This window comes from Hypomesus transpacificus, unplaced genomic scaffold, assembly GCF_021917145.1.
Source record: "Hypomesus transpacificus isolate Combined female unplaced genomic scaffold, fHypTra1 scaffold_312, whole genome shotgun sequence".
Lineage (NCBI taxonomy): Eukaryota > Metazoa > Chordata > Actinopteri > Osmeriformes > Osmeridae > Hypomesus > Hypomesus transpacificus.
This window is the reverse complement of record NW_025813840.1, coordinates 83,256-96,409: the sequence shown is the minus strand read 5'-3', so window position 1 is coordinate 96,409 and position 13,154 is coordinate 83,256. Positions and strand designations below refer to the sequence as shown.

Here is a 13,154-nt window from a genome sequence, read left to right as displayed (position 1 = left end):
GTACGACCGGTGCCAGAGTTTGGTCCGCATTGCCGGTAGTAAGTCGAACTTGTTTCAGTTGAGGGTTGGACTCCGCCAGGGCTGCCCTATGTCACCGATTCTGTTCATTACCTATATGGACAGAATTTCTAGGCGCAGCCAGGGTGTTGAGGGGGTCCGGTTTGGTGACCTCAGGATCGGGTCGCTGCTTTTTGCGGATGATGTGGTCCTGTTGGCTTCATCGGGCCGTGACCTTCAGCTCTCACTGGAGCGGTTCGCAACCGAATGTGAAGCGGCTGGGATGCGAATCAGCACCTCCAAATCTGAGGCCATGGTAATCGACCGGAAAAGGGTGGAGTGCCATCTCCGGGTCGGGGAGGAGATCCTGAACCAAGCGGAGGAGTTCAAGTATCTCGGGGTCTTGTTCACGAGTGAGGGAAGAATGGAGCGCGAGGTCGACAGGCGGATCGGTGCGGCGTCCGCAGTGATGCGGGCTCTGCATCGGTCCGTCGTGGTGAAGAAGGAGCTGAGTCGAAAGGCGAAGCTCTCTATTTACCAGTCGATCTACGTTCCTACCCTCACCTATGGTCACGAACTATGGGTAGTGACCGAAAGAACGAGATCGCGAATACAAGCGGCCGAAATGAGCTTTCTCCGTAGGGTGTCCGGGCTCTCCCTTAGAGATAGGGTGAGAAGCTCGGTCATCCGGGAGGGGCTCAGAGTAGAACCGCTGCTCCTCCGCGTCGAGAGGAGCCAGCTGAGGTGGCTCGGGCATCTGATTAGGATGCCTCCTGGACGCCTCCCTGGTGAGGTGTTCCGGGCACGTCCCACTGGGAAGAGGCCCCGGGGAAGACCCAGGACACGCTGGAGGGACTATGTCTCTCTGCTGGCCTGGGAACGCCTTGGGGTCCCCCAGGAAGAGCTGGCGGAAGTGGCCGGGGGGAGGGAAGTCTGGGCCTCCCTGCTTAGGTCGCTGCCCCCGCGACCCGATCCCCGGACAAGCGGCAGATGACGACGACGACGACGACACCCAGCAGACTACGTTAGTTTTAATCTGAGAGTGCAGACAACCAACACTAGCAGAACGGAGAACATGGATCCAGTTCAAAGGTCTTCCTTCCTAGTAGAAATAACTGATCTACAAGGACTGGACTGGACACCTCTACCCTGAGGTAGAGGTGTATTGGTGAATGGGCCTCATTCACCAATATCTTCCTAAGTAATTTCTTACATTTGTTCTTAAGAACATTTGGTGAATGAAGCTCAATGTTCAGAGAGGTAATCTTTACAATTACCAGACTAATTACAAATTAGTCTGGATAAGAGCGTCTGCTAAATGACTAAATGTAATGTAAAATGTAATGTAACGTCAGCCTGGTGTTACCAGGGGCAACCAGGAGGGTCCGCCCGCAAGCTTCTACACCTGTGTCCCTGTTTTAACAGATCCGTTGTGACACACTTAATGTGCGTGTCCACTACAGCGGCGCAGCGGCTTCCAATCCATTTTCAATAAAACCGGGCGTCGACGCTCACACAATGCCCTACACGAGAAGCAACGCCCGGTTTCATTGAAAATGAATTGGAAGCCGCTGTAGTGGACACGCACGGTTACCCTCTGTCCAAACACACACACACACTTACCCCTGTCCAAACACACACACATCACACACTTACCCCTGTCCAAACACACACACATCACACACTTACCCCAGTCCAAACACACACTGACCCCTGTTCAAACACACACACACCTCTGAACTGTGGACTGATAAGTCTTGACACTCTGACCTAACTTTGTCTTCACTGCCAACGCTCTCAACACCCCTAAACTCTCTGTCAAACACACACACACACACACATTCAGCTGACATGTTGCATAAGCTGTCAGTGAGTCTGTCTCTACAGGCAGGAGTGTAACAGTAACAGTAGCCTCCACTTCCTCAGTGTATCCAACTACACACACACACCTAAATTGCAGCCTCTCACCTCTGTGAGACAAGCTGTGATTAGAACTGACTGTTTTGTTTTATGTTTTGTATGTGTGAGGGGGCGGGGGGGGGGGGGGGGGGTTACCAGGCATAGAGATGGCTATTCAAGGCTCACTTCTCTAAGGAAATACATAAAAGGCGTTTAAGCCTCCAGCCATCACTGCTTACATTTAAAGTAACATTACCTTCTATGTAGTGTGCATGGTCAGTACCATCAGCTATGATTGTGTGTCTGTGTGTTTGTGTAGCAGCATGTAGCTGCATCCCATCAGCCCTGCTTCCACAGAGGAGGACCAGAGGAGGACCAGAGGAGGACCAGAGGAGGACCAGAGGGAGATTAGACCAGAACACACACCGTTTAACCACGTATGTAAGGCAGCACACGCCTCGCCTCACCTGGGCTCTCACTGCCCTCTACAGTCCTGTACTCCTCAGTGCTCCTCATGCCTCTGGGTCCCTCTCTCCTTGGTAGACGGCGCCCCCTACAGCTCATCCTCTCACACTGCGATCTCTGAGACCGCAGGGCAGCTTGGCTCCATCTGGTGGGGGCATCGTAGCCATGACGATGAGCCGTCCAATTACTTATGGACGAGAAATTGGCTCTTGTTTATCTATGATTTTAGGAATCTTTGAAGGTCTGTCTGTCTGTGGGCATGGCACTAGTATAATTGAAGATGTATCTATCTCATTCTAGGAGTAACCCTAACCTTACGACAGTAATTGCCTCCCAGTGTAGCTTCAGTTGAATAGCAAACCACAGTTGTATGATCAGGACTGCCGGCATTCCTTACAGGTGAATCAGGTGTCTTCCCGTCCATTTCTCCCCACCTCACCTTTCAACTATACACAGGGGCGCCGTATTGGGGGAAACATTTAGGACCATTCCAAGGGCCCCTGACTGACAGGGGGCCCCAAAAATAGAAAAACAAATAGAAATGATTAAATTATTATTAATTTTTTTCATGGGGCCAAAAGTTCCTGGTGGCGCCCCTGACTATACAGGTGTTCGTTGCTGATTGGCCAATCGTTGTCATTGGCACACCCGTTCAAAAAAGTTTTGTCTGTATAAAGTCCTGTGTACACATTCTTCATTGAGAGAGTATTAATAATTGGCACTAATGCTAGTGCAAGGTTCAGACTCACTCACAAGATACACGTTTAAGAAAACAGAATTGGGCTACACGCTAAAGCCATTGACAGTGGGCAGGTCATTGAAGCTTACATTAGACAACTCTCTCAACAATTCGATTTTTTCCAATCAAATTTTGTAAATTTTTACTATTTTTTATCAGTGCTTTGGGCTTTCTGAATAAATAACGCCGACCAGAGACCATACTGACTGGAACAAACAAAAAATCCGGACGTCATCAAAATGGATCCTCTGCAGTAAGTAAAGGTTATGTGTTTCTCATAATGAGCAAGATTTCTAGAGAAGAGCATGTTGTTTTAATAATTCAAAGTTTTTAATATTAACATTTAGGCATCATATATCTGCTACTTTTGGAAAATGACATAGTTTGTCATTTAGTCTTTTTTTTTGTTTTTGTTTTTTGTCAAGTGTATGTTTGTCATACGTAGATGTATTTCATTGTTTCGGGACTTTTATTTCCTGTATGACTGCCTTCAGTTGTTTTTTAATACATTTTAGTATAAGAGGGGTGAAGCAGAACTTGTGAAGGTCCAATCTGTAAACACGTTCAAATAATGTAGGCGTTCGTGTCAGTGTTCTGTTGCTTTATGAAAATGTTACAGTTTGTCATATCTAGATGTTCTTCTAATGTTTTGTCTTTTTAATTCCTACAGAGTCACAGAGAATAGATGCCAATAACAGATGTAGACAAAGACTCAAAGTATCTTGGTAACTAATGTTATAGCGGGGTGTGGTCGTTTAAGAATAGATATACTTAATATTATATATATATAAGTATTTAGTTAACGGGGCACCACCTTGATATTTGGTTTGGGAACCAAGGCAATCTGTGTGTGAACATGAGAGCACACTGACAGGAGACAGTGAGGGGAAAGAGAGGAGTTGAGCTGTGCTCATCTTCATCCGTACTTTGGCTATGACTGACACCAGAAGAAAGATGATTACAGAAAGGTAGGAGTTGAGATGTGGTCTTCTTCCACTGAACCTTAGTTATGTCTAACTCCAGTTATGTTGCCCTGCACAGGGATCAGACATCTGAATATCTGGAGCCTCCTCAGAGACAAGCTGATGCCTCAGACATTCCTGGACAACATCCATCATCAGAGAACGGTGGAGGCAACATCATACAACCGTGAGCTAATCATTTTCTATATTCTGTGCATAAATGAAAAGTATTTTTCAAATATAAAGTCAATACGTCTGTTTTTCCACTTTGATCACAGACGTCATTAGTTGGTGGTAATAGAATCATAATTATTTGTATCTGTTTTTTGGGGGGGAGGCAGGACATGCAACCCAAATTGGAAGAATATCAAGCAATATGCATGTGCAGTCATAAGGACAAAAAATCGGGTTTTGAAGAAAATCCCTCCTACAAATCCAAAAGAGATCAATAACAGATTTGAGCATTCTGAAAAACAACTATTTAGGGAATCAGATGATTTTTTAAAAACATTTTATGGAAAACAAGAAAATATATATATATACATGTTCACTTATTTTAGTCCATGTTTAGATGGGAAAGATGCGTGTTGGAAGTTAATATATGACAAGGCTGTGGAGTATAAACAGAAATATAATGTTCAACACATCTATGTGGCCTTCCATAAAGTGTATTTACCCAAGGATTTGAAAAAAAGTACTTATAAGATGAAGAAATTTAATGAATACACAGTAAAATGTCTTGTAAAGGATTTGAACCAGTCTGGTCATCTAACAATGTGGATTGTCCCTTATAAGGATCTTGAAAACATATTAAGTTCCCTACAGATAAAGTTTCCAATCCCATCTGATGGCTGAGGAAGACGCTCATTTAAGTTAAATAATATAATAAAAAAAGGAAATATTACAGTTTTTCTCCATTGGTTTGGCTCATTTCACGAAACAGAAATGACATTCTCATAACAACACGTGCAAACCTCCAAACCGCTGGGCAATTGTTCACAACAGATCGGAATAGTTCATTCCTTTAATCAAATTGCAATTGTATTGGCACATCCTTGTAAATGGCAAGTGTCAATTGCCTACAGTTTGCATACATTTCAAATGATTTAGCACATCTTTGAAATGGTTAGGTATAATTGCCTTCAATTAGGCCAATTACAAATTGAAAATATCTTGCTGGTCTAAACTGACTGTTGCTTCTCAGTCAAGTGGTTGTTCTCTGCAAAACATATTGGCATAATTTCCTTGTGTACATCATCACCTGCACAATAGTTCACTCCACTGTCAAAATCTTTCAGGCACATAATACCATGAAAAACATCATGGTATATACTGTAATATGGATCTCTTGGATCATCTGCTTAATTGTCACGTGCAATTAGAATTTTACTAAACAAGGGGGAGTGTCACACATCCAATCACCAATCACACAGTAAGTTCAGTTAGCTGACAGGTGCTATCCAGGAGTATACATGCTTCCATCAAATATGTAGAGCTTGACCAAATTCAGTACAATTCATGAACATGGAAGCATCCGGCCAGGGAAACAACCAAGAACAACTGCCTGCTCGAGGAAGAGGAGGAGGAGGAAGAAGAAGAGAAGCAAGGGTACGTGGTGGTGGAGTAGGGGGAGGAGGCCGAGGAGGACGAAGGCATCATGCTGTGCCAGATGACATTCGGGCTACGCTTGTGGACCATGTGGTCAACCATGACCTCACAATGGCAGAGGCAGGTCGTCGAGTTCAGCCTAAGGTGCCACGCTCTACAGTGTCCTCTATCATCCAAACATTCCGCAGGGAAAACAGGTATGTGCTCAGTCTACTATGGAATTATTGGTGGTAGTTACTGTAACTGTAGTATTCAAATGTATATGTGACTAAAGTCGAACAACTAATTACAAATTGTAATAGTCTATTTGTGAATCCTGAATTTTAGGACTGGACGACAACCTGGTGCGGGTGGCAGAAGAGCAATTCTCAACCAACAGCAAGAACAAGAAATCTGCAATATTGTCATGGCAAACAATGCTATCACACTGAGAGAAATCCAGACCATAATCTTGGAGGACAATGCTGGCATCTTCCAGGACGTAAACGCTGTCAGCATCTCGACCATTGACAGGGTCCTGAATCGAAATCAGATAAGTATGAAGCAACTGTACAGAGTATCATTTGAGAACGAAGGAGCTTCGCTACCAGTATGTACAGGTAAAGAAGTGGTGTGCACTACGCTTAGTATATAGTGCAGTCAGTGTTATGCATTGTATATCATTACGTAGTACCTGTTAGCAATGGAGCATAGAGCCCAGTTACAGTATTGAACTTGCAGAGAACACAGAACATTTCCATGTAATTTGTTGTATGATTCTACTGCTTACATAACCAATTTTGTTTACTGTTTTGTAGAGAATAATGGAGCTGGAGGCGAATGAGACCCCTCACACCCTTTAACCTGGCCAAAGGAAGACTGCGTGGCCGTAATATCGTTGGCCACCGTGCAACGGTGAATGTCCCAGGCCAGCGCGGGGGAAACATCACCATGTGTGCTGCCATTTCGGAGAATGATGTAGTCACCCACATTCCCAGTCTTGGCCCATACAATACCCAGAAGCTCCTGGTGTTCTTGGACCGCCTGCACTCCGATCTTATCCCTCTACATGAGAGGGGTTTGGTAGGGCCTCACTTACCTACATTTGTCATTGTGTGGGACAATGTAAGCTCTCACCGTGGCCCGCTCATCAGGGCGTGGTTCACTGCCCACCCAAGAATGCTGATGGTACTCTTATCACCTTACTCCCCATTCCTCAATCCTGTGGAGGTGGGGGTCTATGAGCATCGGGCTCTAAACCAGAGGTCCCTGCTCCATGCCATGGATGCTGCGTGTGGTGATGTCACAGCAGATCAGTGCAGGGGATGGTTGCGGCATGCACAACGATTCTTCCCCCGTTGCATTGCCAGGAAGAACATCAGATGCGATGTAGACAAATCTGTGGCCAGACAGACAGAAGCGCGAGGATGAGCAGGAGAACGACAACTAATATAACTCCAGCTTTGCTTTACAGCACTTTCTTACTGCATGTGTTGGTAGTGTAGGCTATGCATAATTTCAGTTTTGATGTGCTTACGTATTGTATGACAGCATATTGTGCTGTACACATTTTCTGTTAACCACAATGTATGGTAATTACAATATTCTGGAAATAAAACATTTACTACAGTAACCATTCAGTGTCAAATGACTGAGCCAAGATTGAAATGTGTACATGACAGGGTTTTTATATGGTCCAATGCCATACTGACAAAACATCTAAATATTTTGACCTGTGGTTTTTACACAATAGCAAAGGAACTTTTAATTTTGGGGGCACTGTCTATATGAGAAAATGATTTGGTTTTGAAGCATGAGTTAAATCTTTTGGGTGATATATGTACTTGTGCTGAACCATATTGGCTATTTTGCCAATTGCACTTCGAGCTTTGAGAATGTAATTTCTGTTTCAAGAATTGAGCCAAACCAATGGAGAAAAACTAAGTTAAGGCAACTGACCCTATGTTTTTGTGTATATTAATGTATGTGAGATACACACTCCTGTACACACAAGTGTATATTTCAACTATCACTGAGACATCTGCAGTTAGCTGTTTCACAATCTGATTATTATTATCAGTAGTTATTTTGTTTAAAAGCGGGAGGATGTGAGCCAGGCCCGGAGCCAGGCCCGGCGTAGCGTGACCCCGGGTCTGGAAAAATACTTTTGGACCTCCAGAAACCCGCTAGTGACAAAGTGTGTGGAGATTTCCACCCTGGCAGCGGCGGAACTGGCTGCAGGGACCCAAATGTGGTACATCCCACGTGTCATTAGGTGGGGTCCCCCACTCACGCAAAGTAGTCCAGGCGGCAACAGAAGAACAAAAAAACAAACTTTTAAATGCACGCGACACACACACACAAGCACACCTTTTAGAGACACATCTCAAAGATGTTTTAATTGTGAAATGTGCACCCCCTTTAATGGCCTTTTAACAGTGTGTGGTATCCATGTAAATTATTTTTTTTAACACGCTTTTAAACTGTGAGTTGATGTGTGCTGGACATACCAGTTTTTATCCATTGTTAATGTGACACACATTTTTTACTTTTTAAAAACAAAAAATACATTTACTATCATTTAATATCTTTATATATACTTTTTTCTGGAAAAATGTCTGATTCCCAGTTTAATGTGTGCAATTTATAAGGACATACATGTAAAACTTCACACAATCTTACAAATCCTTCCATCCTACCTATCTTTTTGATCACAAAGACAATACAGTAGTAGAGCTTTTTTATAATTTTTATTAATTAGTTTGTTTCTGGTACATGACCAAGTTATATACAATACACCCAGCAGACTACGTTAGTTTTAATCTGAGAGTGCAGACAACCAACACTAGCAAAACGGAGAACATGGATCCAGTTCAAAGGTCTTCCTTCCTAGTAGAAATAACTGATCTACAAGGACTGGACTGGACACCTCTACCCTGAGGTAGAGGTGTATTGGTGAATGGGCCTCATTCACCAATATTTTCCTAAGTAATTTCTTACATTTGTTCTTAAGAACATTTGGTGAATGAAGCCCAATGTTCAGAGAGGTAATCTTTACAATCCATACTTAATTCACTCACCCATTCCCTACATTAATACCACGCTAATGTCAAAAGCTAAAAGTATTTAGGATTTTTTTAATTCCAAAATACCCTGTGGCTGCTTCATAAAGCTACATGTGGATAATTAATCAAACCACAGGTGGTGTATAACGGATGAGACTGAAAGGAGATAGAGAGATGCAAATGTAACTCTTTGCATGGTATTTTGGATTTGCAGACATGTTGGAGGGAGAGGCAGCGCCGAGTGAGCGGGGCCTGGCCGTGCTCGAACAGGGAGAGTGAAGAGCCTTTGAATAACAACATAAGCCAGGTTTTCCCATGTGCTCCTCTCTCTTCATGCCTGGTCATTTGTCCATACAAAACCGGTCGCTCTGCTTTGATGCTTATCGCTGACGTGTCATTGGCCCAGCGGCAAAATAGGGAAATTAAAGGGGATTTGTTGTTGTTGAAGTTACTTTTTTTTCCATTGAAAAGACTCACTCATCAGTGAGGTTCTGTTTCTGTGCTGTCTATAGAACTGCGATTAAAGCTCCCATAGATTTACATTTAGTCATTTAGCAGACACTCTTATCCAGAGCGACTTAATCATATTATAGATCATATTTAGCACAATAATAATTGTGACAACGCAGTCACAATTCCCATCAGTCAAGCTAGTGGCTTCAACATTCCTGAATAGACATCCAACGGTGAGTTAATTTTCAACATTCTATATGTAATTTATTATTCATGCATGATTAGATTAGGTTTAGTTTTATGGTTAAGGTTAGGTAAAAAGTTTTTAACTGATGGTTGTACAATTATAACTATTGTGTTTTTTTTTTAGGAAACAGGACAGGACCAGATTAATATTTTGCCTCAAGTCGATCAATCATTGAAAGGTATCAAAAAAGAAATAATGAGGAATATTCTTAGATTTATTGAATGTTTATTCGATTCTATGATTTATTATCTTACAAACAATAATTTGAACACATTGAAAGAAGAAAACTGTCCATGTACAGGAGAGAATTATAAAGAATTTTATAATCTCCAAAAAGTATTTATTATAACTGGAGATGAAGTAAAGAAAATACGCCATTACATTGATAGATATATGCATAAGAAAGATGAGAATGTCCTTAAGGACGTTTACCCTCTACTCAATAAATGTGTGGAAGATAAACATGTGAAAAGTCCAGAAAATCAACATGCATATGGAGCTCTATTGGATAAATTTGGTAAAATGGAGATATTCTGTTTTTTCTATCCTCGTGAGAAATCACCTCGGAGGAAAGTTGCACATTCTGAATTGCAACTTCTTCATTTTATACATCATCATATTGGAAAACGGAGGAATCTCAATGTTCTAATTTTTACTCAAAAAAGTCCATGTTTCGATTGGGAAGGTGAAAGTGTTCAGACTATAGACGACTATTTTAATAGTGAATGTAAAGAAAATGGAGTTAAATGTTTTAAGGCTTTAGTATACAATGCTAAAACCTGGAAAGGCGTTTCCTCCGTCATTTTGTTCTACGAGCATGTCTATTTTAAGTCACTAACCTCCACCAGCAACCCCTCCCGCCCCTGTATTTCTTCAGAAGACATAAGATCTGATTTAGAATCTAATGAATTTAAGTTTACATATGAGATCGATAAAAAGCGCTTGGCTAAATTATTTAAAATTAAGTATGGTCCTCATCAAAAAGAGGTTGCCAATCTACATAATCGAATTATTGATCGTATTATTAAAGAACTCAAGCTACATTCTAATCTTATGACGTATGAGGGTTACCTTTCCATTGTGACGCCTGACTTAATGAGAAGTGCATGGATTGAGGATGATCCAGAGTTTTTTTCAAAATATCCAGATAATCAGAACATCTTCGAAGTGATGCTAAACTATTTTTGTGAAGACTTGGGGAACAAAAGGGATAGACTTTTGAAGGAAAAAAAACATGAGATGGATAATGAGGAACTATTTAATAATCTGAAAAACTACATAAACGAGTCAGGCATTATAACATTGTGCCGCGTTCCATAATAAATTGTTTATGCACTGCAGTGGTGGCCGCTTGTCTTTCCACTACCAGCTACGCCAAAGAAAGGCTAGCTATTCATTGACGTGGAATGCCCATTAAATACCTGAGGAGTTAGTTTCACCGATTCACATCGGTTACATCAGCAAAACTTATTTTTGCTCCGACTTTAGCTTATGGATATTCGGCAGCGTTATACTCAGTGTAACGGGTATGCAGCGGACGTGCTCTTGCTCCGCCAGGGCCGTCGTTCGCTGCCATCGGGAGTCGAACCTGCCACCTCAACAGACCGAAGGTGGCTTCGCTCGTATCTTTCTCCGCCTTCAACGGCTCGTGGCATGTTACAGCGTCATTATAGATTGTTGACATGTTTTTCTGGAGCAAAGACGAAGATGAATAAATCATGTCTGATAACCACAATATTGTTATGGTCTTTGTATTGTTATAACTTTATGTCAGTTAACACTACGATTGCATTAACAAAAACTGTAAGCTAAAAATATAGCATCTGTTGGACTGGACAAAAACTCATAGAACTGGTAACTCTTTGAGCTATTAGGTGCGTTCGACATGGACTGCGGCTGCATGAAACGACCGGCGAGAGTAGCCGCTTGCAGTTGGGAAGGAGTTGAAAACGGATCTGTGAAGTCGGACATTTCAGTTTCTCGTGGTTTGCTGCGTCACGGCCGATTAAGCGGTCTTTGCTTACTTTACTCAATTTATAATGACCCTTTTTAGCTCTGTTAAATTGCTGCACTAGTCCACACTTGACCGATGGGGATCTCATTCTATTATGACTGTAACTGTTAGCTTCTCCTGGCATTCTCTAATCCCTGCTCTCCTCTCTGTCCCCCCCACACATTCCCTGTGGTGTGGGGGGTTTGAGCTGTCAGGACCTGCTTGGTCGTCGGTCTGCCAACGTTGGACCAGGTCGTCACCCGGAATCCAGTCTCCATGACGGCCAACAGCGAGTTTCCCAGTCCCATCCAACGTCTATAAAGGCGAACAATGGATTTTGGTGTTTCAAAACCCATTGACACTGTATGACTATGTTTAGCTTGTGTTCTGCTCCTCTCTCCTACCAACCGTCTCTGGAGGAGGGGATCCCTCTCTGAATTGCTCCTCCCAAGGTTTCTTCCATTTTTTCTCCCGTTGGGAGTTTTTCCTTGTCTTCCTTGAGGGTTTAGGTTGGTTGAGGGCCAGTTCTATGGGCGTATGTGAAGCCCCCTGTGACATGCTTGCGTGTAAAAAGGGCTATACAAATACATTTGTATTTGATTGTGGTCATATGTAAAGCCTTCTGTGACATTCCTTGTAAAAAGCGCTATACATTTACTTTTAACTTACTACAAATTATTCTACGGACTAGCACCACCATATCTTTTGGATCTTCTCACCTAAGAACTACAAACTCAAAACGCTGGAAGTGGAGACATTAGTAGAACAGTTGTCTTTATTAGTTTGTTTCTGACCAAGTTATATACCATGAACCCAGCAGACAAACACACATCCTTTATTCCAGGAGATAATTGATAATTGGCACAAACAATATATTTATGCTGAGTATTTTTCACAATGTGAAGTATCTGTACACAATAACACTGATTCCAAAACACACAAATCAACAATAAATAAATACTGAAAATGGAAAGTAAACCTCATAATGAGAATGTTAAAGTTCTGACAGTAACAATTGTCGGACCAAACGTAAGCAAATCAGAAGTTACAAACTAATTGGTTTTAATCAGAGAGTGCAGACAACCGACACTATTTAGTAATAAGGAAGAGAACTGGGATCCAGTTCAAGGGTTTTCCTTCCTAGTACAAATCACTAATCTACAAGGACTGGACAACTCTACCCAGAGGAGATTCTGCTGCACCCTATCCAGTCATGTTAGATCAGTTATTACCTACCAGAGGGAGAAACAAAATGGCCGACTTCAAAGCCTCAAAATTTAGAGGGACTTCCCAGCTCTCAGCAGAGCAGCTTTCGTAATTAAAATGTCTCATTTAGGAGACACAGAGAGATTAATATTCTGAAGAAATTAAAACATGGAGCATAGATTCCTACGTAGTCCTTGTAAGAGAAATGTTTGATTTATCATTTAGATTAAACAAAAAAAAAAAAGAAGAGAGGTTATATATATATGAATGAATAAGGCAAGCAAGCTCATATTTACAGTCAAGATTACTATATACATACAGTGTACATTTGTAAGTAATTTAGCGATCATTTCAGTAGTTCTAGGCAGTTGGTTTGGGGTGAGCCCCCCCTCCCTACTGGTTCAGATTTAAGTGGCACTGGAACAGAATCAACACAAGTGCAGCACTGTTACAGTCTCATGCTTTCAGTCTCCACTCATTACATAGCTTCAACAAATGAACCCTGCTCAAGGCAAAGACATGCCCACCCCAACACAACAAG

At 42.1% G+C, this 13,154-nt stretch overlaps 1 protein-coding gene across 5 annotated transcripts; it reads left to right on the top strand.

Moving 5' to 3' along the window:
• The first annotated feature begins 3,069 nt into the window (after window positions 1-3,069).
• Window positions 3,070-11,359, top strand: LOC124464172. 5 transcript variants are annotated; one of them, XM_047016117.1, is made up of 5 exons: window positions 3,076-3,174; window positions 3,260-3,353; window positions 4,142-4,249; window positions 8,929-9,400; window positions 9,538-11,359. In XM_047016117.1, exon 5 carries the CDS (start codon window positions 9,610-9,612, stop codon window positions 10,732-10,734), a length of 1,125 nt encoding a protein of 374 aa, XP_046872073.1. In that variant the 5' UTR covers window positions 3,076-3,174; window positions 3,260-3,353; window positions 4,142-4,249; window positions 8,929-9,400; window positions 9,538-9,609; the 3' UTR covers window positions 10,735-11,359. The 5 variants fall into 5 exon arrangements, with proteins under 5 accessions (XP_046872070.1, XP_046872072.1, XP_046872069.1 ...); XM_047016114.1 differs by having other exon boundaries at window positions 3,070-3,353; XM_047016116.1 differs by having other exon boundaries at window positions 3,070-3,353; window positions 3,771-4,249.
• Window positions 11,360-13,154: the final 1,795 nt, after the last annotated feature.

Bases quoted from the DNA above. Each gene is read 5' to 3' on its own strand.
- LOC124464172 (XM_047016114.1), top strand. From the start codon at position 9,610: ATGAGGAATATTCTTAGATTTATTGAATGTTTATTCGATTCTATGATT.